The sequence below is a fragment of the Lynx rufus genome, unplaced genomic scaffold (genome assembly GCF_022079265.1).
Source record: "Lynx rufus isolate CCGP_SWC_20201006 ecotype Redwood Valley unplaced genomic scaffold, mLynRuf1.p SCAF_15, whole genome shotgun sequence".
Lineage (NCBI taxonomy): Eukaryota > Metazoa > Chordata > Mammalia > Carnivora > Felidae > Lynx > Lynx rufus.
This window is the reverse complement of record NW_025814829.1, coordinates 46,675,724-46,703,654: the sequence shown is the minus strand read 5'-3', so window position 1 is coordinate 46,703,654 and position 27,931 is coordinate 46,675,724. Positions and strand designations below refer to the sequence as shown.

General features: G+C 45.9%; 1 protein-coding gene across 1 annotated transcript in view; it reads left to right on the top strand.

Moving 5' to 3' along the window:
• Positions 1-21,548: 21,548 nt before the first annotated feature.
• The window catches only part of TNN (tenascin N), a 53,486-nt gene continuing 47,103 nt past the window's right edge, over positions 21,549-27,931 (top strand). The window contains exons 1-3 of the mRNA XM_047076965.1: positions 21,549-21,951; positions 23,462-23,836; positions 24,362-24,625. Coding sequence (XP_046932921.1) covers positions 21,549-21,951; positions 23,462-23,836; positions 24,362-24,625 — 1,042 coding nt within the window. The remainder of the gene's footprint in view (positions 21,952-23,461; positions 23,837-24,361; positions 24,626-27,931) is intronic.

The window sequence follows — 27,931 nt, the reverse complement described above, 5'->3', positions numbered from 1 at the left end:
CTGTGGTCAAAGCTGACCATTTGTTGGGGCAGGAGAAGTGCAAGATGAGCCTGACCATTTTGCAATCCAGAAAGTAAGGAAATGCTCTAAGAGTGGCAGGACATGTTAAAAGGGTGCAGGAACCAGCCAAAGGGGCTCCCTCTGGCCAAATCTGGGAATATTTGCAGAATGAAATAAATAATGAGAGTAAAGGAAATATAACTCATACAATAAAATATAAGAATACATGAACCAGTTTGAATGTAGATAAATAAAATAATAAAGTGGGAGGAGGGAAAGGAAAATCTCTATAGTAGAATCCCATCTGTCAACACATAAGGAGTAATGGAATTAGAAAAATCACCACTTGGGGGCGCCTGGGTGGCTCAGTTGATTGTTCAACTCTTGCTGTCAGCTCAGGTCATGACCTCGTGGTTCCTGGGATCGAGCCTAGCGTCTCACTCAGAGCTGTAGGTGTGGAGCCTGCTTGGGGTTCTCTCGCTCCCTCTCTCTTTGCCTCTCCACTGCTCACTCACACTACCTCTTTCTCAAAATAAATAAATAAACTTAAAAAAAGAAAAATCACCATTTGATGGCCACCATCTTAGTAACTGTTTGAATAATGGGTACTAAACTAGCTGGTGAAAGTAGAACACCAAGCAGGACAGTTACATGATCTCAAAACATTTTCTCACAAGACACCTATCAGTTACAAAGGGGGCACCTATTTACCGTGGAGAAACCTGGCAGACCCCAACTTAATCAAATGATCCAAGGTCACATCACCAACACTGGGACAGTTGCATATCAAGTGCCTCCTGATAAGATGCACTGAGGACACACCACTTCTATGGTATTCCTGCCCAAAATGCATAACCTAAATCTAGTCATGAAGAAGCATCAGACAAACCCAAACTGGAATGTTCTACAAAATAACTGACCTTCATTTTTCAAAAATATCAGGATCATGAACGACAAAGACTGAAGAGGTGCTGCAGGTTTAAAGAGACTCAAGGGGCACCTGAGTGGCTCAGTTGGTTAAGCGTCCAACTTCGGCTCAGCTCATGAGCTCACGGTTCGTGGGTTCAAGCCCCACATCAGGCTCTGTGCTGACGACATGGAGCCTACTTGGGATTCTCTTTCTCCCTCTCTCTGCCCCTCCCCATTCATGCTCTCTCTCTCTCCTTCTCTCTCAAATATAAGTGAATAAACATGAAAAAATAAAGTAAAATAAAGAAACTCGAAAGACAGGACAATTAGATGCAATGAATTATCCTGAATTGGATCCTGGATCAGGAAAACAGTTTTTATTTTACTACAAAAGACATTAGAGAGACAACTGATGGAATTTGAATATAGTCCATGAATTAGATAATAGTATTGTGCCAATGTTAATTTCCTTATTTTGATCATTGTGTAGAGGTTATATAAGAATATGTTCCAGTTTAGGGGAAATATTATACAGGGAAGTCATTGAATCATGTCTTTGACTCTCAAAATGTTTTTAGAAAAAAAACATAGGAAGAATGAATGATAAAGCCAACATAGCAAAATGTCAACATTTGGAAAATGTGGGTGAAGATTGATTGTGGATTCTTTGTAATATTTTTTTGCAAATTTTTGGCAAGCCTGAAACAATTACAGAGTGAAAAGGGTTTGTTTTTGTTTTTGAGGAATGGGCATGCACTTCCTCTGCCCTAATTTCTTTACTCTTCCCTCTGGCTGGGAGATAGTGCTGGGAGGGAAGTGGCCATGTGCTATGGACGGTCGTGCTGCCCTATTCGTCCTGGGAAGCCTTCTACTGTTATGTGAGGGGGAAATCATCTTCCATCTTGTTGAGCTATTTGCATTGGGTGTGAGGGCTCTTTGTTATAGCTACGTGTCCTGCACCTAACTCATACAGGCTGGAGGAGGGAAAGCCTGGATGAAGGTGGCCTCTTAGGAGCCCGTTGCATTGGTTTTGTTATTCTTATTTAGGGCATGAAAGATGGGATAACGGAGTGAGTTGGAGAAGATCACCCATTTGAGGAGAATTAGCAAAAGGAAATTAAGAACTGGAGAGCAATGTGAAGGGACAGCAGGGTCCTAGGAGACTCTAGGGGAGACTTTCCTATTTAAGAAGCAGAGAAAAAATATCCAGGGAGAAGAGAAATGTTTGGGGGCAATGGGATTTTCTGGTGACCTTAACTGTCACCACAGTGAATACACTGCTTCTGTGTATAGCTGGCCTCAATTCCAGGACTCTTGGTGGTTTTGATAAAGAAGGGAAGAGAACTATGAACCTATCTAGATTGAGGTGGGGATTATCAAAGACTACTTGGTAGTCTTTAAGAATCCTTAAAATGATAATAATTACAACAATAGTAACAGCTAACATTTACTGAGTCCTCATTGTGTCCCCAGGACTTAATCAAAATTCTTTTTTTTTAAATTAAAAAAAAACAATTTATTTTTATTTTTAACTTCTTTGATTACATAATTATTAAATAATTATTAATTATGTAATAATTATTACATAATTATTTGCTTCACAGTGTGAATGCTTGGAATATGTATATATATATTAATATATACAATTATTTTTTTTAATCTATACTTTGTTATAGCTAAATAGCGAAATCTCATAGGTTCTGATTTGGAGTGAGAACAGAAGTATTAGTCTGTATGTGCTGGAACCAGATGGTATTTTCCCATTGTGAATATACTGCTGTGTATGGGAGAATAATTCTGGAGTTAAGTAGCATCTTCTCTTTTGAGCTCAAATTAATCTTGTTTCTTCATTTCCAACTGTGTGGATATGTTTATTTCATTGAATGACCATCACATTAAACTCTCATTCCAATTTCAGCGACAAACCCTACTAATCACAATAGGATTTATCTGTTGCTTGAAAATGATTAACTTCCTGTTTTGAGGTTTGTTTCCTTGGGTGGTCCCTGGCTGTGGCAGACACCAGAGCCTTCTTTGATGCTTCCTCATAGAACAGGCAGATTTCATGGTATGAACAACACAGGACGGGAGATGAAGGAGAATGTAGGGGTTCATATTACTTTCATTATCATCACTTAAAACTTTATATGCAATTTGGCTGTTTTTCATTTAGATCCAAAATTATTTGAAAGGTTTTCATTTTCATTTCCAGGTGGGAGGATTAAAAAAAAATATTTTCTCCATACTTCTAGTAGTGTTATGTTGGTTGAGAGAAAATGACCCATACTATTTGTAAATTTTGAAATGAATTTAGGTTTTCTTGGTCCTATAAGATTTATTTCATTTTTATGAAAGATCCATAGGTACTTAAAAAGAAGATATATTCTCTGTTTTAAGATACGGCATTTCATAGACTTTTGCATAACTCTGCCCTGGACTACAGTGTTAAAAGATAAACTGAGGCATATTAAAAATTTTAATAATTTATTTTAGCAAAAATTAATTGGAATTGGGCAGGCGTGAACCAGAAATGGTTAGAAGGGCACCTCTGAGAGGAGCTAGTGGAACTACTTACAGTGAGAAGGTATGGAAGCAAAGGAAGGAAATGATTGACTCTAGCTTAAAGCCCACTAGCCGTTTTGCAATTGGTTGTCCTTAGGTTTCCATTTCCAAACCTGGAGGCATTTGTAGGTTTAGATCTTGGTTTGCTTATGAAGGCCACCATGGCATTAGAGTCACCTCCCTCTAATGGCCTCCTCGTTTAATTAATTGAGCATTGGAGACATGGGTTTGTTCTTGTCATCCTCTCACCACCTTCAGTACAAAAGTTACTTGTTTGATAGTTTCATTAAAGGTGGAGTTTTAGTCTCTGTTTTTCATTGTGCTGTTTTAGGGCAGGAGTGGTTAGTTTTTGTTTTTTTAGTGTTTATTTATTTTTGAGAGAGACAGAGAGAGAGAGTGGAGGAGGGGTAGAGGGGGGTGGTACAAAGGATCTGAAGGCTCAGACTCACGAACAGTGAGATCATTACCCAGCCCAAGTGGTTCGCTCAACTGATAGAGTCACCAGGCGCCCAGGAGCAGTTAGTTTTATAGAGGAGAGTTGAGTAGAAAAACCTTTTCACTATTATCTTTGATTGGAAATGCCCCTAATAAATACTTTAAAGTACAGTTAGAAAATAATAATGATAATGAAGCCCAAGTTAAATATCTAGAGCTCAAGAATTCATTGCTTTAAGTGACAGCAGAGAGCCTGTGTTGTACTCATGTTCAACAGCAAAAATCCTTTAAAATACTTCCTAGGACTCCTCCAATTCTCTCTCTATACTGAAATTTTATTGTACTGAGGATTTTCCGATTCTTGGAATCTTCTTAGGGGATTGTTAGAATAAAACCTGATATCTTTTATTTTTATTTTTTATTTATTCATCTTTTAAATATAATTTGTTGTCAAATTGGGTTATATACAACACCCAGTGCTCATCCCAACAAATGCCCTCCTCCATGCCCATCACCCACTTTCCCCTTTCCCATACCCCTTCCATCCACCCTCAGTTTGTTCTCTGTATTTAAGAGTCTCTTGTGGTTTGCCTCCCTCTCTGTTTGAAACTATTTTTTCCCCTTCCCTTCCCCCAGAGTCTTCTGTTAAGTTTCTCAATTTCCACATATGAGTGAAAACATATGATATCTGCCTTTCTCTGACTGACTTATTTCACTTACTGTAATACCCTCCAGTTCCATCCATGTTGCTGCAAATGGCCAGATTTTATTCTTTCTCATTGCCAAGTAGTATCCCACTGTATATATAAACCACATCTTCTTTATCCATTCATCAGTTGATAGACATTTAGGCTCCTTTCATAATTTGGTTATTGTTGAAAGTGCTGCTATAAACATTGGGGTGCATGTGCCCCTATGAATCAGCACTCCTGTATCCCTTGGGTAAATTCCTAGCAGTGCTAGCTTATAGGGTAGTTCTGTTTTTAATTTTTTTGAGGCACCTCCACACTGTTTTCTAGAGTGACTGCACCAGTTTGCATTCCCACCAACAGTGCAAGAGGGTTCCTGTTTCTCCACATCCTCGTCAGCATGTATAGCTTCCTGAGTTGTTCATTTTAGACACTCTGACTCGTGTGAGGTGTTATCTTAGCGTGACTTTGATTTGTATTTACCAGATGATGAGTGATGTTGAGCATCTTTTCATGTGTCTGTTGGCCATCTGTATGTCTTCATTGGAAAAGTGTCTATTCATGTCTTCTGCCTGTTTCTTCACTGGATTATTTGTTTTTCAGGTATGGATATTGCTAACTTCTTTATAGATTTTGGATACTAACCCTTTATCAGATATGTCATTTGCAAATATCTTTTCCCATTCTGTCAGTTGCCTTTTAGTTTTGTTGTTTCTTATGCTGTGCAGAAGCTTTTTATCTTGATGAGGTCCCAATAGTTCATTTTTGCTTTTAATTCCCTTGCCTTTGGACATGTGTTGAGTAAGAAATTGCTGCAACTGAGGTCAAAGAGGTTGTTGCCTGCTTTCTCCTCTAGGGTTTTGATGGTTTCCTGTCTCACATTTAGGTCTTTCATCCATTTTGAGTTTATATTTGTGTGTGGTGTAAGAAGGTAGTCTAGTTTCATTCTTATGCATGTTGCTGTCCATTTCTCCCAGCACCATTTGCTAAAGAGACTGTCTTTTTTCCATTGGATACTCTTTCCTGCTTTGTCAAAGATTAGTTGGCCGTCCATTTGTGGGTCCAATTCTGGGTTCTCTATTCCATTGGTCTATGTGTCTGTTTTTGTGCCAATACCATACTGTCTTGACGATTACAGCTTTGTAGTAGAGGCTAAAGTCTGGGATTGTCATGCTTCCCACTTTGGTTTTCTTTTTCATCATTACTTTGGGTATTCGGGGTCTTCTGTGGTTCCATACAAATTTTAGGATTGTTTGTTCTAGCTTTGAGAAGAATGCTGGTGCAATTTTGATTGGGACTGCATTGAACGTGTAGATTGCTTTGGGTAGTATTGACATTTTAACAATATTTAACAATATTAACAATATTTGTTAAATATTCCATGAGCATGGAATGTTTTTCCATTTCTTTGTGTCTTCTTCAATTTCCTTCATAAGTTTTCAGCATACAGATCTTTTACATCTTTGGTTAGGTTTATTCCTAGGTATTTTATGGTTGCTGGTGGAATTGTAAATGGGATCGATTTCTTGATTTCTCTTTCTGTTGCTGTTGTTATTGGTGTATAGAAATGCAACCGGTATCTGTACATTGATTTTGTACCCTGCGACTTTGCTGAATTCATGTATCAGTTCTGGCAGACTTTTGGTGGAGTCTTTGGGTTTTCCATGTAGAGTATCATGTTGTCTGTGAAAAGTGAAAGTTTGACTTCTTCTTTGCCAGTTTTGATGCCTTTATTTCATTTTGTTTTCTGACTGCTGATGCTAGGACTTCCAACAGGATGTTAAACAACACTGGTGAGAGTGGACATCCCTGTTGTGTTCCTGATCTTAGGGGAAACCTCTCAGTTTTTTCCCAGTGAGGATGATATTAGCTGTGGGCTTTTCATGTATGGCTTTTATGATGTTCGTTCTATCCCAACTTTCTTGAGGGTTTTTATTAAGAAAGGATGTTGTAAGGGGCACCTGGGTGGCTCAGTCGGTTAAGCATCCAACTTCGGCTCACGTCTGATCTCACTGTTTGTGAGTTCAAGCCCCACATCCAGCTCTGTGCTGACAGCTCAGAGCCTGGAGTCCGCTTCAGATTCCGTGTCTCCCTCTCTCTGTGACCCTTTCCCGCTCACACTCTGTCTCTCTGTCTCTCTCTCAAAAATAAACATTAAAAAAATTAAAGAAAGGATGTTGTATTTTGTCAAATGCTTTTTCTGCATCTATTAACAGATCATATGGTTCTTATCCTTTCTTTTATTAATGTGATCTATCACACTGATTGATTTGCAAATATTGAACCAGCCCTGCAGCTCAGGAATGAATCCCACTTAATCGTGGTGAATAATTATTTTTATATGCTGTTGAATTCAATTTGCTAGTATCTTGTTGAGATTTTTTTTGTGTCCATGTTCATCAGGGATATTGGCCTGTACTCCTTTTTTGTGGGGTCTCTATCTGGTTTGGGAATCAAGGTAATGCTGGCTTCATAGAATGAATCTGGAAGTTTTCCTTCCATTTCTATTTTTTGGAACAGCTTGAGAAGGATACATATTAACTCTGCTTTAAATGTCTGGTAGATTTCCCCTGGGAAGCCATCTGGCCCAGGACTCTTATTTGTTGGGGGATTTTTGATAATTGATTCAATTTCTTCACTAGTTATGGGTCTGTTCAAATTTTCTATTTCTTCCCATTTGAGTTTTGGAAGTGTGTGGGTGTCTAGGAATTTGTCTATTTCTTCCAGGTTGTCCAGTTTGTTGGCATATAATTTTTCATAGTATTCTCTGATAATTACTTGTAATTCTGAGGGATTGGTGGTAATAAATCCATTTTCACTAATGATTTTATCTATTTGGGTCCTCTCTCTTTTCTTTTTGAGAAGTCTGGCTAGGGGTTTATCAATTTTGTTTATTTTTTCAAAAAACCAACTCTTAGTTTCATTGATCTGTTCTTTTTTTTTTTTTGATTCTATATTGTTTATTCTGCTCTGATCTTTATTATTTATCTTCTTCTGGATTTGGGTTTTCTTTGTTGTTCTGCCTCTAGTTCTTTTAGGTGTACTGTTAGATTTAGTATTTGGGATTTTTCTTGTTTCTTGAGATAGGCCTGGATTGCAATGTATTTTCCTCTCAGGACTGCCTTTGCTGCATCCCAAAGGGTTTGGATTGTTGTGTTTTCATTTTCATTTGTTTCCATATATTTTAAAATTTCTTCTTTAATTGACTGGTTGACCCCTTCATTCTTTAGTACAGTGTTCTTTAACCTCCATGATTTGGAGGTTTTCCAAACTTTTTCCTGTGGTTGATTTCAAGTTTCATAGCATTGTGATCTGAAAGTGTGTGTGGTATGATTTCAATTCTTTTATATTTACTGAGGGCTGTTTTGTGGCCCAGTATGTGATTTATCTTGGAGAATGTTCCATGTGCACTCGAGAAGAATGTATATTATGCTGCTTCAGGATGAAAAGCTCTAAATATATCTGTCAAGTCCATCTGGTCCAGTGTACCATTCAGGGCCATTGTTTATTGATTTTCTGTCTAGATGATCTGTCCATTGTTGTAAGTGGAGTATTAAAATCCTCTGCAATTACCACATTCTTACCAATAAGATTGCTTATGTTTGTAATTGTTTTATATATTTGGGTGCTTCCAAATTCAGTGCATAGAAATTTATAATTGTTAGCTCTTCTTGATGGATAGACCCCGTAATTATGGTGTAATGTCCTTCATCTCTTGTTACAGCCTTTAGTTTAAAATCTAGTTTGTCTGATATAAGTATGGCTACTCCAGCTTTCTTTTGACTTCCAGTAACATGATAGATTGTTCTCTATCCCTTTACTTTCAATATGAAGGTGTCCTCAGGTCTAAAATAAGTCTCTTGTAGACAGCAAATAGATGGGTCTTGTTTTTTTTATCCATTCTGATACCCTATGTCTTTTTATTGGTGCATTTAGTCCAATTACATTCAGTGTTATTATTGAAAGATATGGGTTTAGCCTCATTGTGTTATCTGTAGGTTTCATGCTTGTAGTGATGTCTCTGGTCCTTTTTGGTCCTTGCAACATTTCACTCACAGAGTCCCCCTTAGGATCTCTTGTAGGGCTGGTTTAGTGGTGATGAAGTCCTTCAGTAGTTGATTGTTTGGGAAAACCTTTATCTCTCCTTCTATTCTGAATGACAGGCTTGCTGGATAAAGGATTCTTGGCTGCATATTTTTCCTGTTCATCACATTGAAAATTTCCTGCCACTCCTTTCTGGCCTGCCAAGTTTCAGTAGATAGGTCTGCTACTATCCATATGTATCTACCCTTGTATGTTAAGGCCTGTTTTTCCCAACTGCTTTCAGATTTCTCTCTTTATCTTTGATTTTTCCAGTTTCACTATGATATGTTGTGCAGAAGATCAATTAAGTTACGTCTGAAGGGAGTTCTCTGTGCCTCCTGGATTTCAATGTCTGCTTCCTTCCCCAGATTGGGGAGGTTCTCAGCTATTATTTGTTCATGTAAACCTTCAGCCCCTTTCTCTCTCTTCTTCTTCTGGAACTCCTACAATATGGATATTATTCCGTTTCATTGATTCACTTAGTTCTCTAATTCTCCCCTCGTGATCCAGAATTTTTTTTATATCTTTTTGTCAGCTTCCTCTTTTTCCATAATTTTCTCTTCTATTTCACTTATTCTCCCCTCTGCCTCTTCAGTCCTCACTGTGACTGCTTCTAGTTTATTTTTCACCTAATTTATAGCATTTTTAATTCATCATTATTTTTTAGTTCCTTGATCTCTGCAGCAATAGATTCTGCTGTCTTCTATGCTTTTTTCAAGCCCAGCGATTAATCTTATGACGATTATTCTAAATTATTTTTCAGTTATATTGTTTATATCTGTTTTGATCAATTCTTTAGCTGTCATTGCTTCCTGGAATTTCTTTTGAGGAGAATTCTTCCGTTTCATCATTTTGCCTAGTTTTCTGTCCCTTATGTGTTTTAAAAGCTTGTTATGTGCCCTGAACCTGTGAGCACTACTGTATTAAAGAGGGGCCATTCACTGTCCAGGGCCTGGCCCTTCAGGAGGTGTTTTTTGGGGAGTGTTATTTGCTTTCTCTTGTGACTTTGGTTAATTTATCTGCCTACTCCTAGTGATGTTTTGGACCCTCCACCAGGTGTGCTTTGTTTGTTGAAGTAGCCCTGGAAAGGAAAACAAGCAACCAAAAAACAAACAGAAAACAAAAACATGCAAACGCACAGACAAATAAAACAAAAACAAAAAACCAGAACACCAGCTACAAGTAAACAACAGGGTGGAAGCAGTGCTGATGGAAGAGGCCTATCCCATGCAAAGAGAGAAATGACAGGGGCGGGGAAAAAGAAAAAATAAAAATCGACCAGGCAGAGAAACTATATGACTTAATCCAGAGACAGAGAAGGGAAAATAAAGAAGGAGGAGGGGAAAAAGAAAAGAAGATAAAGTTGTCCAGACAGAGAAAGTATATGGCTTAATTAATCCAGAGAGAGAGAGAGAGTAAGGAAAATAAAGAAGGAGGTGTAGAATAGGTATCAGGAGTATGGATTAAATATGTCTGCTTAAACAAACCAACAACCAGAGTAACTAGACTAGAGGAGGGAAGAGATAAGAAGAAGAAAAGGAAGAATATATCTACATAATTAGAACTGTCCGAGAATTAAATCAGGCAATGCAGCAGTGCAGGTCTGGAGGAAGGGCTGTCTGGTTGTCTATCCTGTTCTAGTAGATACGCAGTTACCGGGTGTGCAGGGGTGTGGTTTGGTGCAGGCAGATCCCACCTCCACCGTTCGCCCTGTTGACTGTTCCCTGAAGCCTCACCTCGGTGGTGATGGGGAGAAAAATGGCGACACGCCAGTCTCTCCTCCACGGACTGGTGTCCCAAGCTACTCTGTTCGAGCTGTGCTCACTGTGCCACGGTGCAAATGAGGCACTTTGTCTCGCTCCCCTGACTCTGGTGCCTGGTGCTGGGCTGGGATTCAAACTCTCCCTCTGTGCACCGGTACTGGGGGAGTGACTCTCCGTGCCATCTGATATGTGGTCCCTGGCTGGCAGGTGCAGGCAGGCTTTGTCCTGTCCCACAGCACTCCAGGGAGGGGATCGCTCTCTCCCACTCTGGACTGCGCCCCTGACCTAGCCACTGAACCCGGGGCTGGCTCCCCTCCTCCCCAGGTGTGCAATCTGGGCAGCCGGCCCCAGTCTGGAGAAAGCCCGGCAGTTGGATATTGGATCTTTCTCTGTTCCAGTTCATGGTTTTTCTCTTATCCAGATACAGTCCTATGCTTCCCCAGCCTCTTTCTCTTCCCTTTGTCTCTCCGCAGAAAGGGATCCCTCCCCTCCATTTGTTTTCTCTCCTCCAGTTCACAATCACACACCTATGGCCCGCCAGGTTGTCCGGGTGGGTCCCTGGAAGCGACTCTCTTTGCTTCCTGGACTCTTGGGGTTCAAAGTCCTTTGGTTTCAACACCGCTTTGTTTGAGAGATGAGGGAACTTCGGATCCCCCCACTTCTCTGCCATGTGGGCCCCTCCCCGAATTTCTTTACATGTACGAGCTCCTTTAATCCTTACTGTAACCACATTATTCTTCTAGAGATGAGTAACCTGAGGCACGGCGAGGTTAGGTCAAAGGTCACTTGCAAGTAGCAGACACAAACTTCAGATACAGCAATCTGGCTCTGGATGCACCTTCATGCTTCTGGGGCAACTCCTCCACCCCCCATCTCTTTGGTCCTTCTTCCCTTCCAACAACATTCAATGCCTACATTGCGAAGTTGAAGCATATGGACTCCTTCCAGTGCATTATAGTTCTGCACTCTGGAACCTACTTCAGGCAGGGCAGAGGTGGGGTGGAGGGCAGAAGGAACACTGAGTGTCAGCAGTGACCCATTGGAATAATTCTGTTTCATGGAAAGAATTAAGGTCTGTCCGTCCGATGGCAAAAAAGGAAGGGCAGCACCAAAGGGCGCCCATGGTGCTTTCCTGGTGATGGAGCTCTCCTATGACTTGTGTATAGGAGGCTCTGGGAAGGGGTGGGACAGGGGGGCACTGGAGTAGAATGCCCTAGATCTACTATTCTTGCTCTCGGTGTCCTCAGAGCCCTGCCACTCAGAGCTGCAAACTGATGGCAGGAGGAGGCTAGAGGTTGGCAGGGGGATCTGTCCCTGAGGGTCTCTGCTCATTTCTTCCTATGCCAAGGGTCTTCTCCTATTTTAAAAAATGGTAGGCAATTAAGTCCCATGTTGCTTGAAACAGAAAAAAAAAGAGAGACTTTAGAAAATCGCTTGCAAATCCAAAAAGCCAGCTCCTGGCCAGGAGACATGCAAACTCTTTTAATAACCTTTTTCTGGATCTACTTAAATGGAAACAGTCACCAGTATTTTTAGCTGCTGTGTAACGGATGTAAAAAAGAAGGGGGAAATATGTACGTTTTTTCTTCCCTAGTTAGAATAAGAAGGAATTGCTCATTATCTCTTAACCGAGTCACTGCCGGGAAGACAGGGAAACACCCAGGAGTCCCCATTGGCTCCTCCTCTGGCCTGGATGGGATTTAAATCCAGGGAGGGAAGCTGAGGAGGGGAGAGAAGGAGGGACAGAGAAGCACCAAGCTCTGCAGCCTGAGGGGCCCAGTCCCTGGGGGAAGTGTTGGAAGTGGTGCCCAGCAGCCTCTGAGGTAAGAGGTCCTGAGAGCTTTACCTGTGAGCGGGAGGGTGATGGCCAGCTGGGCATGAGCTCCTGAGCTGAAAATCCCAGGCAATGTCATTGCCTAAACCTAATTAGGAAATATTTGCCAGGACCCAAGCAACGTGTCCTTAGTCAGCAGTATACTGGATACCCGACAGGGACTGAGTACAATCACCTTCCTACCTGGCCACGTGCAGTCTGTGTTGTAGGGGAATTTCTGCCTGGAGTAACAGATTTTTACATACGATATTTCCTTTAAGTTTTTCGTGGCCTCCTCATCTCTTGTTTCTTTGCGGGCTTTTTTTTTTTCTTTATTACAATGTCAAAGCCCTCATTTTTTGGTAAGTTTTCTTACATCTCACTTTTTAATAAAACCCTGAAACAAAGCTTTCATTTTCGATGTGATCAGGAAACTGTCCTAACATTCCCCTTTTTTTGAAATTTGGATATGCCAAGTAAGATGATGTTTGCAAATTGCACTTAAGAGCTTTGAAGTTTTTTCAAACATTTAATTTTATAGGTTTTATTCCTTATTTGTATTTATTTCTTATTTTATAGGTTTTATTTCTTATTTATAACTTTCCCCCAAATTCCCATGCCATGACCCTTGAAATGCCTCGAAAACACCCATACTAAAGCATTTCAAGAAACTATGTGCTGGACTAGTTTTCGGGGTCTTTTTATTTATGTACCTATTTATTTATTTTTGTGGTCAGGAGAGACCTGAGGAAATGGAGAAGGAATGAGTGAGAACAGTCACCTAAAAACACAAAACTGGAGTTGCTGACATGAGCATTTAAAAAAGAACAAATCCTAACATAAAAATAACAAACTAGGTTAGCCACAGTGCCTAATGCCCATAGGCTCCTCCAGAAGCCAGAGTACCACTGAGGTAGCAGGTGACACGTGCTTAGCCACGGCCATAGACAGGTGGCTGCCGAAACACAGGATCTGCATGGGAAGAATTGGTGTTTTTTGGCATTTAGATGTTTGTTGGAGACTCAGAGTCAAGGTGACAATGCTGGGAGACAATCTCCGGAAGAAATAGAAAGTATTAACATCAGTTACCATTTTTTTTCCTAGGGGTACTCCCCTGCTCTCCCAAACCAGACATTCTTTCATGCAACTTTGAATCCTGCTATGTCCCCAAATTTGTGGCTGCAGCTGACTGCTAAAGGAGGGAAAATTACACAGGATGACTTCAGATCGTCTTGTGGCTTCTGGTTTCTATTCCAGCACCGTTCTGTGGTTTGAAATATAGGGTAGACTGAGGTCTGCTCCTGAGAAGGGGCCTGTAGAAATCATGCCCAGATCCAGTGGAAACTCTTGTCCATCCACCACTCATTCCAGAGCCTTGGCTCCTATAGGATCTGGATACAGATATGAGATCATGGTTTAGGTTCCATAGCAGCATCTGGGGCCACCAGTCAGCAAGCTGGTGATGCTAAGATCTCAAGCCTGATCCCTGAATAGGCTTTGCAGGGTCTCACCACAGTAGACTCGCTGTTAATGTCAACCAGCCACTGTCTGAATAAGTGCTGTTGGTCTCAAGGAGAGACCCAGAGCGTGCGGATGGAACTCACCCTCTTTGGAAGAAGGCTGGAACTTTAAAATTATTTCAATCTGTGGAAAACCACACGTTAGACCAAAGATAGGAAAAGCAATATTTTCATCATACGCCTCTCTTCATTATCATTCAGCTGAAACAGAGTTTGTCATGTGAAGCCCCCTACACCTGTGTGTCTAACGTGATGCTTAGGCATTCTGGAGACTGGGTGTATGGTTGGATGTGGGGGAGGCAGATCTCCGAATTTATGCCCTTGTGCCCATTTTATCTTCTTACTATGCACGAGCCTGTGCATTCCAGTGAAAGTAAAAGGAAGGGCTTTATATGAGGAAGGAATTCATTCCCATGGTGTCAACGGACATCTTTGCCTTTGCCTGATGCTCAGGAAAAGCTTTAGAAGAGCTTAGCACAGAGCCTGGCACATCATAAGAGCTTAGAAAGTGGTAACTACCATTGTCACCACCCATTTGAGCTTCCGTAAGGTAGACTAATATTCGGTTGATGGAATAAAACAACCACGGCAGCTTGTGACCACCTGTGAAAAGGTGATTGAATGTTGAAGCTGAATCAGAGACACCGTGTGTCAGCTTTTCTAGCTTGTGGTGTATGGGAAGATTTGGTGGAAAGAGCTCTTCAGGAAAAGAGGTCTTGTGTGGCAGTGAGAGTCATCTACAAGGACTTCTTGGGCACTCACTGGTTGTGGTCCACTGACCCGGAGGAGTGGGTGCACCTAATGATGCCTGAAATGCCACCATATTAAGCCTTATCCCATGAAACCAATTTTTCATTCTCACCCACACTTGGTGTCTTCTATCCTGTATAGAATACCTCTGCAGAGGGTTCAGGATCACAGGGCCTCGAAATAAGTGTTCACATGTATTTGGTTTGTCTGTAGTATGACCTAGCCGAAAGAGTACTGTCTTGTGCATCTCACATGCTCACATTACTAAGAGAGAAAAAAGATCCAGAGGTGAAATCGGTAGGCTGAGGACGAGTTGAGCCAGGCACCCAAGAACTTGCTCTCCTGGACTGAGTACTGGGTCAGAAGACCTTGGGGTCACCCAAGGCCCAGGTTGTAGATCACTGGCAGAATATGCCCAAGAGAGTTTGGGGAAGGAGTAACAAATGCCAGGTGACATTTATGACATCAGTGCATCCCTAGCCACCATCTCCTTCACTTTCCTTCATGGTTCAATGATGTCCACCCTGTCATTTGGGGACAGAATATCTTTTTAAGTGACTCTACTGGAAATGGATGATACGATTTTTCTAAAACCCAAAGCAGTGCTCTCATTTGCTTGTGGTTAATTGTAAAAGCAGGATGAGGTAATAAGGGAACCAAAGAAAGCCCTGAATTTAAGTAGAAAGATCTGTAATGGTGGCTAGAAATTGGCTGCCACTCTCTTTGTTGTAAGTCGTATATTTTATTTCCGACCAGGATGTGTGTGCTTCTTTGGAGACAATGAGGTGACATGGAGATCATCAGCCTTAGGATAGGAGAGGACTATCTGGGACTGAGGGTCCATCCTTTTCCTCTGGCCAAGCCTTGGTTGACATCTGCCCCTACAGACAGAAGTCTTGGTCTGCTTTGTGTTTCTTGGGAAGGAAGTTCTCCAGAATTTCATGAGAAGTGATCATGATTTAACCTCCTTGCGGGGGGGAAAACGAATTGTTCTTCTAGGAGATCATCCTTGGCACTGCTCAGAGGGAGTACAGGCATAGGATTTAGTTACTGGGCAGTTCATTTTGAAATGAGCACCTGGTAAGCCCTAAGTCTCGTCTCGTCTCTTCTCTTCTCTTCTCTTCTCTTCTCTTCTCTTCTCTTCTCTTCTCTTCTCTTCTCTTCTCTCTTCTTTTTCTCTTTCTTTCTTTCTTTCTTTCTTTCTTTCTTTCTTTCTTTCTTTCTTTCTTTCTTTCTTTCTTTCCAGCAGAAGAACCCCTCTCTTAAATATGATAGGCAAGAGGACATTGGTTTATTTTTCACAGTTGGTATTCTTCTCACTGGATTTTTTTGAGGGGCGGGCAGTACATATAGCAGAAAGATGAAGAACACAGGGAGAGTGGACAGACCTGGTGTTTGATTTCAGCTCTGCTGCTTATTAGCTCTGTGCCCTTGGGCAAGCTAGTTAACCTCTCTGAACACCTGTTACAAAGAATGGTATCAATTGACTCCCAGGATTTTGAGGACTAAGTGAGAATAATATTTATAAAGTACTTGGCAGTCACCACCGTCTAATAAACCCATACACAAAAAACCTAGGGGTGGATTACTACTTGATACACAAAATATTGCCTTCATCAGGATTGTGCTGAAAATACAGAGGGAATCAACACATTCATGGTCACTACCATGCCCGAGATTTACAAGGATGTCCGGCTGAGGAACTCACATATAGATTTTGGAGCTATCTGTGTTTGGTTGGAAATTGAAGTCACAAGGGTGGATGTGGCCATCAAGAGAGAATGAATAGAGCACAGATGAAGAGCCCTGTGACATCAGTGTGTCTTTCAGGCAGAACCAGGACTGTCCATCCAGCTGATGGTAGCAGCACACTCCTTAAAGAGCCTTTCTGGAAAAAGCAATGCCAGGCAGCATTTGTCTTGAGTCTTAGTATGCCTCTGCCTGCCACTTCCCCACACCCCTCCCACCCCTTCTGCAGCCAGAATTAAAGACGAGATTGGAGTCAATGAGACTGATTCTTGTGGACACCTGGTTTCCCGTGGTTTCCTGCAGGCACATTCCTCGCATGTAAACCCCCTTTATCGCAGACATTCCTACAGCATTTACCAAATGATTCCTCAACAGAAAAATCATCCCCATTCAGAAACTTATCCTGCATTTTCCTTGGTGACATTTGCTGCCCTGTCCGCCCCCTCCCCACTCTGACGGAGCTCTGTCTGTGGTCGGCTGTGCATGCTAGCAGCCTTGGTGAGGTCATCCCTTCCTTCTGCTCTTACACAAGGCAAGTCTCTCCTGCCACGTGCTGGAAGGAGAGACAGCAGGCTTCTCCTCTCGCTCATTACACTTGACAGAAGTGCTAGGTCGCAGATCCCTCCCTCCCATCTTCTTTCCAACAATCACCCTGCCCAGGGAAATCTGAGCTCAACTGGGGGAATCCAAGAGGCTGCAATTAGCGAGGACATCTTGTTACAAGCGACAGGCGGCAGAAGGACGGGCGACACGGAGGGCTCATACGAGGGCTTCTGGGGTTTCTCATATTCCAGGCTTCCCAAAACAAACACAGTGAGACTGGGCTTTGCAGAGCCTTGCTGCGGTTTATGGCAAGAGTCTGTAGCTGTTTTGCATTCGTGCAGAACTTCTTCAAAAACCCATCTGCGCTCCATTTGCGTCTCAGAAAATAGTGAGCCATGGGGTGGGGGAGGGGTTTGGATGGCAGGAGTGGGCAGAGAAGTCTCAGTCTGCTTTTCTAGCTCCACTGTTGCCTGGGAAGGGGATCTGGGACAGCGAAAACTCCATTCAAAGAAGTTGCTTTGAGATCAATGTGTGTGGTTATTGGGGGTGAGAGGTGCTCAGGGCTTAAGCTCAGTTAGTGGACACTGTGTAGACCAGTTTGAATCTGCAGCCTTGCACTTCTGCTGCATAATCAAGGGCACATTGCTTGATGTCCCTGAGCCTCGGTCCCCATTTCGGGGAGTGAACACACAGCTATGCGTGTAACTGTGCTACCGTTGGGTTGAACTTTTGAAGATAGCAATTGTGAAATATCTTATCTTTTTTGAGTTTTTGCTTATTTATTGAGACAGAGAGAGAGAGAAAGAGAGAGAGAGAGAGAGAAAGTGAGCGAGCATGAGCAGGGGAAGGGCAGAGAGAGAGGGAGAGACAGAAAGAATCCCAGCAGGCTCTGTGCTGCCAGTGCAGAGCCCAGTGCGGGGCTCGAACTCACAAACTGAGAGATCTCGACTTGAACCAAAACCAAGAATCTGACGCTTAACTGAGCCACCCAGGCACCCCTTGAAATATTATTTTTATCCTATACCTGCCTTCCGACTTGCTCTCCTGGCCCTCCTCACCCCCCCCCCACCCCATCCTCTGATAAAAATCTCAAGCAGATTCCAGAGCTTTTCTGGTTATTTTTGGTATTGGAAGAAAACCCTTTTGTGAAGGGCATGCCCGTCCAATATGAGAGCTTCAATCTCTTATCCAGGCCACATGTTTTCTTTTCACCCAGCTTGGGCCTGAGTCCACAGACACGCCAGGGGGCAGGTGGTGAGCCTGGTGGCTTCCTTCCTCCACTGCCTCCCCCAACTTGCCCGGCTGTTTCTGCCTTCTCCAGGTCAGCAGCAGGGAGGGGAGTCAGAGAGAAGGGAAAAGGGATTTTTACCTAGTTAGAGCCATCGTAGTTCCTTCCGATGCCCTTGTGGCAGCTGCTCCCAGGGCTGGCTCCATCAGCTCCCTCTTGTGCGACTCTGTCCCGGGTTTTTAGACAGTCTTCATTCTACCTCCTGGGAAACTCCTCCTGTGGTTTGTCCACTGGGGAAGCATACTCCTACTGAGCCAGGGGGCTGCCCCTCAGCTCTGCCCCCCCCCATGGTAAGTTGCATAGATTTACACAGGACTATGACCTACGGCAGGACTTAACATAGTCTTGTCTCCCCAAACTCTGGGGTGCAGGTCTCTCCTACTGTAGCCTCCCTCCAATCTCTGCTATGCAGGCTGTTCTAGGCAACCCCCGCCTCTGAATTCCTCTGGGCAAGGGGCAGACGCTGGTCTTTTTGCCCTCCACCTCCTATTCAGACCAACCTGCCTGCAGAAGAGATCCAGTAGAATGTCTCTCTTTAAAATGTGTGGGCACTGGGGTGTCTGGGTGGCTCAGTTGGTAAAGCATCTGACTTCTGCTAAGATCATGATCTCATGCTTTTTGAGTTTGAGCCCCACGCCGGGCTCTGTGCTGACAGCTCAGAGCCTGGAGCCTGCTTCGGATTCTGTGTCTCCTGCTCGCTCTGCCCCTCCCCCGTGCACGCACTCTCTCTCTCTCAAAAATAAACATAAAAAATTTAAAAAAATGTGTGGGCACTTACCACCCACTGTCCAAATCCCAGGCCAACAAGAAATGTCCCACTGACCATTATGTCTGCAGGGTGTTGAGTCCAGTTCCTGGGACATAGTAAGTGCTCAGAAAAGGTGAGCTACGATGATTATGATTAGCAATAACGCATGCTTTGGATTATAGGAAGAGCCAAGAAGGAGTGAGGGGGCTAAGGGGTGATATGAAGAAGAACTCTCCTTTGGGGCTGCTCTGTTTAGTTCAGAGTGGTAGCACGTCCCTTGGGCCCAACACACAGGGTGTCAGGGCAAAGGAGGGAATTGCATAGGGAAGGTACATCCTGAGCTCATGTGTTATTAGTGTCAGAATGTTGTATTGACGTAGAGCAAGTGCAGGCTTGCAATCAGATGGACCTAGTGTTGAATCCCGACTGGGCCACTTACTAGTTGGACACCCCTAGGTAAGTGACTTTGCCTTTCACATCTGGCTCCTCACCCAGGGTAGGCAGACTGGCCCTGACCTTATTTAGCAGCTGTGGAGTTTAATTATGAGGATTAATGCACCTGGCCAATGCCTGGCACCAAGCAGCAACTTGACAAATAACATATAGTATTCTTGTAATGTTTTTATTGTCACTTCTAATAATAATGCTGCCAGGGACCTTCATCCTCCACTTCTTCATTCTAAATAAATGAGGACTCTTAGAAAAGATGACTCATACAAAGTATGAGAATTTGGCTCAACGAGGCTTTCTTCCTTTTCTGACCAACAGAGTTACCTGCCCAGATCAACTCTTTGGATGGTTGACTCTGACTACTGATAGGGAAAAGAGGCAGGATCATATGAGGGCCTGTGGGGGGCTTCCGGAGGCTCGCGACGTTCTAGGTCTTAAGCTGGGTGGTGGTTCCCTGGCTGTTGCCTTTGTAACAATTCACTAAAACTGACACCATTTTTGTTGCATGCTCTTTTCAGGACAGATATCACCCTTCACGATAGAAAAGATGAGAAAGAAAAGGAAGTCATACTCAGTAGTTGATTAAAACCCAAACCTCATTTATTGAGCACTTAACCATGTGCTTGGCATGGCACGAAGCGCTCTCCTCATACAATGCGGGAAGCAGGTGTTATCATTCCCACTTTACCAGAGAATGATGGTTAACAGGAGGATAAGGAGCCTTCGCGAGGCTACACACCTAGGACCTGATTTGTTTTTCCAGCACATTGTCACTGCCTCTTATAATGGGGAGGGAGAGCCTGGGCTTGACTGGGACATCACCTCCAGGAAAGGACAAGGCTTCCTGACTTCAGTCTCGGTACAAATGCTTACGAGTCGTGAGTTGGTCACAGAAGCCCATTGGCCGGAGGCAGCCCTGCAGCTCGGTTTCTAGCAAAGGGGGGCCGTGACAGCCCAGCTGAGAGGTGTTCTGGTGAGTGAGTGCCCCTGAGCGAATGTGAGGCACTGGCTAGGTCTCCTGTGTCTGCCCGGCCTCGGTCTGATAGTGGTCAAGAACGTGCCATCCTGGATAGGAGCTGGAGACAGAGGTCCTTCTCCACACTGATGAAGGAAGGCTCACACCTCCTGGGGGCCAAACCAGAGGCGAAACCTAATCGCCTGCTCCTGCCAGGGTGGCCCGGCCTGACTGACAAACCAGGCCACTGAGCACGGATTTGAGGGTGACTGAACCCCTTGGCTTGGGTGGCTCTTTGCTCCTGCCTTGGGAGGGCTCCGGGAGGGACCAGCCTTGGGTCCTGTCCTTAAGAGGCTGACAGCCTCATGGGGAGACAAACGGCATACAAGAGTAACTGTAACACAAGGTAGACCGTGAAGAGACTCACAGAGGAACCAATACATTTCTCTGAATGCTCAGCAGGAGAGCTAGTAGTTTCCAGCTGTAGTGAGATGGGGGGTGGGGGGGCATGAGAGAAGGCTTCACGGAAGAATTATTTGTATTAGAAGTTCTCATCTTTTGCTGGCTCGCAGGCAGAGGTGGTGAGCAGGACCCTGGCCTGGGGTCCGAAGACAGGCTCTGCCCTTCCCGGCCATGGCACCTGGGACAACTTGCTCAGTCCCTTGAACCTTGGTTTCCTCACGTGTGCAAAGCAGCATGACAAAGTGAATATGAGCATGGTCTCTGGATTCAAATTCGGCCATCTTGGCTGTTTGCCTGTGGGCAAGTCACTTTAGGAAGCTGAGTCTCAGTTTCTGTATCTGCAAAATGGGGTAGTAATAGTATATTCTGCGAAGCATTGTTGTGAGGCTCGAATAAGGTAATCAACGCAGAACATTTAGGACAGCGCCTGGCACACAGCATGCTCTCTAGGTGCGGCTGTTCTGTAGGTGGTGTTAATGGGGAGGGTATTACTCGGTGTGTGGTTTAGATCAGGGATGGGGAGATCAAAGCCTGGTCGCAATTGTTTTCCTTGTCACTATTCGTGAGGTGAGTATTGAATTAGAGGTGAAGAGGAGGGTCTCCCAGGGAGTGAACGGTGTAAGCAAACACAGGAAGCAGGAGAAAGAACACAAAATTTAGTTTGGATCCTTAGGAGATATAGGATGTAGTTCTGCTGGGTTCTCAGCTTCCTGTGGACTCTTCGAATCCACTATAAAGGGCAATTTCCACCAGCAAATCTTCATGGCTTTCGTTTGCATCTTTTCTGGATACAGGTCTCCGAGAGCATCTGCTCCCTGTCTCCCCAAGGATGGGTCTCCGGGGGATGTTCTGCTTCCCCCTGGGGCTCCTCTTTGGCTCTGTGCTGTTGGTGGCCTCAGCCCCGGCCACCCTCGAGCCTCAGGGCTGCAGCGACAAGGAGCCACAGGTTACTGTCAGCCACACCTACAAGATTGATGTGCCCAAGTCCGCTCTGGTCCAGGTCGAGACTGACCCCCAGCCCCTTAGTGACGATGGAGCCTCGCTCCTGGCCTCAGGGGAGGCCGAGGAACAGAACATCATCTTCAGGCACAACATCCGCCTGCAGACGCCACAGAAGGACTGTGAGCTGGCAGGCAGCGTCCAAGCCCTCCTGGCCCGAGTCAAGAAGCTGGAGGAAGAGATGGCGGAGGTGAAGGAGCGGTGTGATGTTCAGCGCTGCTGCCGAGTTGCCGGTGAGCTTTTACCATCTGGTATTCATTCAACAAACAACTAACGGGCGCCTTCCACATGCCAGGTGTCCTGTGGGGGTCTGGTGTGCTCCCACCTCTCTCTGGGTTTTCTGAGGGTGGGGTGGGGGTCTCATCTTCGACACTAGCTCCAGGAAGCATCTGCAAGCCTCAGTAGAGAGGGACCAGCAACTCTTTGTAGAAAAAATCTTTAACGTTTATTCATTTCTGAGAGACAGAGTGTGAGCGGGGGAGGGGCAGAGAGAGAGGGAGACCCAGCATCTGAAGCAGGCTCCAGGCTCAGAACTGCCAGCACAGAGCCCGATGAGGGGCTTGAACCCACGAACTGTGAGATTATGACCCGAGCCAAAGTCACTCCCTTAACCAACTGAGCTACCCAGGTGCTGAGGGACCGGCAACCCTGAAAGGGAGTCTGGACTCCTGAGTTTACACTTCTGGGTGCTGTTTGACCTGTGGATCCAATCTCTACTGGAAGGGGAAGCCAGTGGGAAAGACAGGAAGGACGGTCAGCCTTGGAGCTAGACAGGACTGGGTACAGATGGGTTTCGCTGCTTTTTAGTTGTGTGACTCTGGGTCAGTTCCTGAAGTTTTCTAAACTGCCCAGTTAGGAAAACTCTATCCACTAGTCTAGTTCTGAGGACCCTAGATGCCGTACATAAGTTCCCTGGCCCATAGCTGATAATTACGAAAGCTGATCCGATTATCCAGTGGTATGTTGGCGTACCTGTTCAACCTGTTCATGCTGGAGGAAGTGCTACCGTTGAGAGCGCCTCTTATGTACCAGACACAGAACTAGGCATCAGGGACACTGCCGTGAATGAAACAGCACGGGATTGCCGAGGAGCCTGCACGTCCAAAGTTTCTAGGAAGGAGAGAGGGTGTTCTGAGAAGCAGGAGCCGGGCTGCTGAAGGGCCAGGGCCTCCAACTGCCTCTTGCTGCCTGGGGTCAGAGAGGGGAGCCTGGGTGATCCCTTCTCCCGTCCCTCACCCCCGTAGTGAGACGCGGCCGGTTTGTAGCTTCTGGAGGCCCCCTTTGCCAGGATTCAGTTTGGGCTCATCTCCCAAGGACCCGGCCTTGCTAGGTCCAGCAACCTCCAGCCAAGACAAGACGAGCTTCTGCGCTGGTGCGAGGACGCCCAGGCTGCGGACGTGAACGCGCCCCCATTCTTAAACGTCCTAAGTAATTTCTGCCGTTTAGAGCAGAGGGAACCCGAATTCACCTGAGCACTTGGATGAGAAGGGGAGGGGAAGGGGACTTCCCGTGGCTTTGGGGGCATAAAAGGAGGGCACAGTTTGTGGATGTCACAGGTCAGAGTCCGGCCGGTCGGGGAGAGAGGGGGCGGAAAGGGCGGACCCCAGTCTTCTGCAGGGGCCCTGCCCTCCTTCAAAGACAGTGCCCAGGGCCCACCAGCCCGCTCTTACCGGAGCTCCAGGGAAGGGAGAGGCCCGCTCGCCGGCCCGCACCCCCTCCAGCCTACCTTCCTCTCGCCGGCAGGTGCCAACGGCCACTGCAGCGGCCACGGGACCTTCTCCCCCGAGACCTGCGGCTGCCGCTGCGAGCAGGGCTGGGAGGGCGCCGCATGCGAGCGGCCCGCCTGCCCCGGGGCGTGCAGCGGCCACGGGCGCTGCGTGGACGGCCGCTGCGAGTGCGACGCGCCCTACGTGGGCGCCGACTGCGCCTACCCCGCCTGCCCCGAGAACTGCAGCGGCCACGGTGTGTGCGTGCGCGGCGCGTGCCGGTGCCACGAGGACTTCACGTCCGAGGACTGCAGCGAGCGCCGCTGCCCCGGCGACTGCAGCGGCCACGGCTTCTGCGACACGGGCGAGTGTTACTGCGAGGAGGGCTTCAGCGGCCCGGACTGCGCCCAGGGTGAGAGCGCCGACGCCCGACTCTCTCCTTTCCCTGCTGGGGGCGGGCACCCTCAGACCCTGTTACACTTGGTGCTCGTGGAGGGGGGGTGGGGACTGACGTCCAGCCCACGCACGCTAGAGCCCCCAGAGGGCTTATTAAACACAGATTGCTGGCTCGGCCTGCGTGTCTGATTCGGCGGGCCTGGGGTGGGGCCCTGGGGTGGGCATTAATTAATAAGTTCTAGGTTGCGGGACCACTGATCATATGTGATCTGATGGTGCTGTGTGTGTGTGTGTGTGTGTGTGTGTGTGTGTGTGTGTGTGGCGATGACGGGAACAGGGTGAACTCCCCCTCACGTAACTTCCGGCGGGTGTGTGGGGAGGGGTGTCCAGAGGGGTGCTCAGCACGGCTTCTTTGTGCTCTCATACCTGCCACCACGGTGTTAAGTGTATAGTAGGTGCTCAGTGAATGCACACTGGCTATGCATCCCCCCTCCCCTCGCTTGCTTCACCCTCTGCACACCTGTTCCTGTTCTGCATACAGTGGTGGCCCCTCAGGGCCTGCAGCTGCTCAAGAGCACAGAGGATTCCCTGCTGGTGAGCTGGGAGCCGGCCAGCGAGGTGGACCACTACCTCCTCAGCTACTACCCCCTGGGGGAGGAGCTCTCTGGGAAGCAGATCCAAGTGCCGAAGGAGCAGCACAGCTATGAGATCCTCGGTTTGCTGCCTGGCACCAAGTACATGGTTACCCTGCGCAACGTGAAGAAGGAGGTTTCCAGCCGCCCACAGCATCTGCTTGCCACCACGGGTGAGGAAGCGGCCAGGTTTCCCAGGAAAGGCCCCATTTTAAATGCTTTCTTCCATCGTCCCTGCAAATACCCTTCAACTACTCAGAACATTGCCCTGATTTGGGGTTGAAAAGCGTAGCTGCTGCAATCCTAATTTCTGGAGAAAAATCTCAGTTCTTGCTCCCCTCTCTCTGCTCCTCCAAGTCAGTGATAGAGCCTGCTGGGTTGGGGCTCAAAGGCACTTCTCTGCCCCCCTGAGAATAGTAAGGTCTGATTGCCCTGCACCACACACAAGCAGCCAAGGAGCACATCTGCACACCCAAGCCCTCGTTGAGCCTTTGAAGCCATTCAGCAAGTTCAAGCTGGGATGGGTGAAGATTTGCTGAAGCGCCCTGCATCAGATTTATCTTGCTAAGAGAGAGAACAAACAGTGTAATTGAAGACAGCTAGCGAAGAGGCTTGGGTAGGATTTGGCTGGCGAAACACTATAGGACTGGCGTCAGTGGGGATCGCCTCATTCTGAAGGGTCAGGGATGGAGGTTGGTACTGGAACCCAAAAAGAGCTGTGGGAGAGGGCTGCCTGAGGAGGCACTTTGGGTAGAGATGCAGGCAGTCCACCTGGAGGGAAGGAGAAGGAAGGGGGGGAGGCAAGGGGAGGAGAACAGTTGCCTGAACTCTCTACCCTGTCCTCTGATCTCCTGGTGACTCACTGGCTGAACTTAACTAGAATCCAGAGGGCAAGAGAATCTGACTAACACAATTCATAGAGGTCATAATCTGGGAGACAGGAGGATAGAGGATGGATCTGGAGGGACAGAGGTTCCAGCACACCACCTAATGTTACCACAGTGTTTGGAAGGACAGACATCACTGCTTACTATTTAGAATTTCTTGTTTTCTCATGAAAGTTCTTAGATCTTCAAGGACTTGGAGAAACCTATTATTTGAGTGAATCTGATCCATATATGCACTCATCATGTTTTACTGAACATCTACTATGTACCAGGCATAGTGTTTTGGATGCTGATAAAAATCATTGGCCTCCACCCTTTGCTAAACTCCTGGGGAAAGATCCAGGAAGACCTGGATGGATGGGGTTTGGGGCACATGTCTCTGCAGAAACATTTCAGTTGCCTATCCTGTTTGGCAGTGGAGATAGGGATGGCTCTGTGTTGGAAAGGGCCATGAAGGACCTGTCCTCCTGGGAGCACAATTTGCAATTGCTTTTGTCACCCCCCTCCAGCCATAGACCCCTTGGAACACTTCTGGAGTTGAGCAGGTTGGGTTTATTGACTGTTGGGGGTGGGACAGCTCACTGCAGGGGCTGTGAGCATCTCTGTAAGAGCTTTAGAAAGGACTGGGATACAATTGGGACTTGTATTTAGGTGATTTGGGGGAAGTCAAAGCCAGCAGGGGTTTGTTTTGGCTTGCATGCTGTCGGGAAGGGGAGTTAATTCTATGGTAACTTAGTGAACCTTATCTAGAAAGAACAGACTAGAGGGAGGCTAAAGCCATCATCAATAAAGAAAGGGTAGTCACTCATATCAGGAGAGAGAATATTTAGTCGTTTTTGTGGTTTGGACCATTGTTCACATTTTTGTCTGTGTTCAGACACAATCACAGAATGGTCCTGTTTTGTCTTGATCTGTCATGGCCACACAGTGGCTTATCTGATATTGATGTTCTGTGCAACCATTTATGTTCAATGGGAGCACACCCAAGCCAACCCAGTGAGAACCAGGCCAGCCCCCCACTGTTGGGCTGCTTTTCTCTTTCTCCCGTTGTTGTCTGTGGCTGCCTTCGCCTTCAGACAGGCCAGTGCCCCAAGCTTCCCAATGAAGAGCAGAGACATCTGTTCTGAAAGTCTTAGTAACCCCTCTTGGCTTCTGCTCTAGGGACTTGTAAAATCTTGTAACTGCGAAGCTTGTCTTTCTGTCTAATCTGATTCATGTTAAACCCATTCTTATTTGCTCCTCAGGGGAGCCTCAGTCCGAGAGATACTTATCCCCAAAATAATCTTGAATATTTTCATTAAGTCTCCACTTTTTCATTTGTGAGCTGAGTAGGACCCGTCTGTGATTCTTGAGTCACTTCCATTACTCACGTCTTGACCTGTTCCCTCAAGGAATTCCCACCTTCGAAGGAAGAGCCTGGAGGCTGGCAGGTAGAAGCCAGTAGGTGGGAAGAAATTCTTCAGAGAAAAGGTTCTTTGAGCTTCTTTGTTCATAACAGTGAATCAGGAACATTCAGAGCTGAGGGACCTTGAGAACACCATGTTCACCCCCTTCCTAATGCACAGATTCTCTGTCCCATGTCCTTGACAAGTGGTCAGTAGGCCTAGGTGGGAGCACCGCCAAGGTGGTGAAGGTGGGCATGTGACCGAGGAGAAGGGCAAGGCTGGGGAGTCTAGGGACTTGTCTTCCCTGTTCCAGACTTCAGGTCAGACCACATCCACCTGGGATACGGCCTTTGGAATGCAAAGTGCTCCCAGAGAATGGGTCCCCTCCCCAGCCACCACTCAAAAGTTCTTCCCTTGGAGCCACACCAGGAATCCATTCTTTTTTGTATTCATCATTATAATTCCATTGTTTTCTTAGGGGAGGGGGGAAACATTGAGCCATTAATACTTGCTGTGAACAAATGGGCCCAATAACTCTCCTTTGCAGGCTGGACAGGTTGGGCAGCTGAGGGCGCCAGGTCTAAACTGTGGTAGAAAGTGCAAGAAGGATCCTCAGAAGGACCAAGTTAAAGTTCACCAAACTACTATATAGTTTGGCTTAGCGTTAGTCCTCATAGGAGAATCTGAGAGGTGAGGAAGGAGCTATAATTTGGGAGACAGAGGACGAGAAAATTTTAAAATTTCAAATGCGTTTCCCACACTTTACATGGGAGGGCCTGAGTGCCTCATGCTGGGGTGCAGTCTTTGAGGGACCCTTCTGTGATTCTTGAGTCACTTCTGCTAAAGGGGGTGTTTCATTCAGAGCAGTCTGCCCCCAGGGCCTGGTGGTTTGGATGACTGGTTGGATCCGGGATCTGGAGGTTCTGGAGGTTTGGATGGCTGGTTGGAGAGGTGTGGCCCAGGACTTGGCCCACGGCAGCTTGGGCAGGGGGGCAGCCTGGCATCTGATGGGAAGGGATGGGAGACAGGAGGCTTTCCCAGAAGATAGTCTTCCCTCCATGGATAATGTGAGGACCAATAGTTTATTTGCTACTTTGGTAGTCTTGAGACACCTGTTAAGGACTGTGTCCTGGGCTGAAGCACGTTCTCAACGTGTCAAGAAAGGGCACTGACCTGGTAGCCAATGGCCTGTTACAGACCTGCTGGA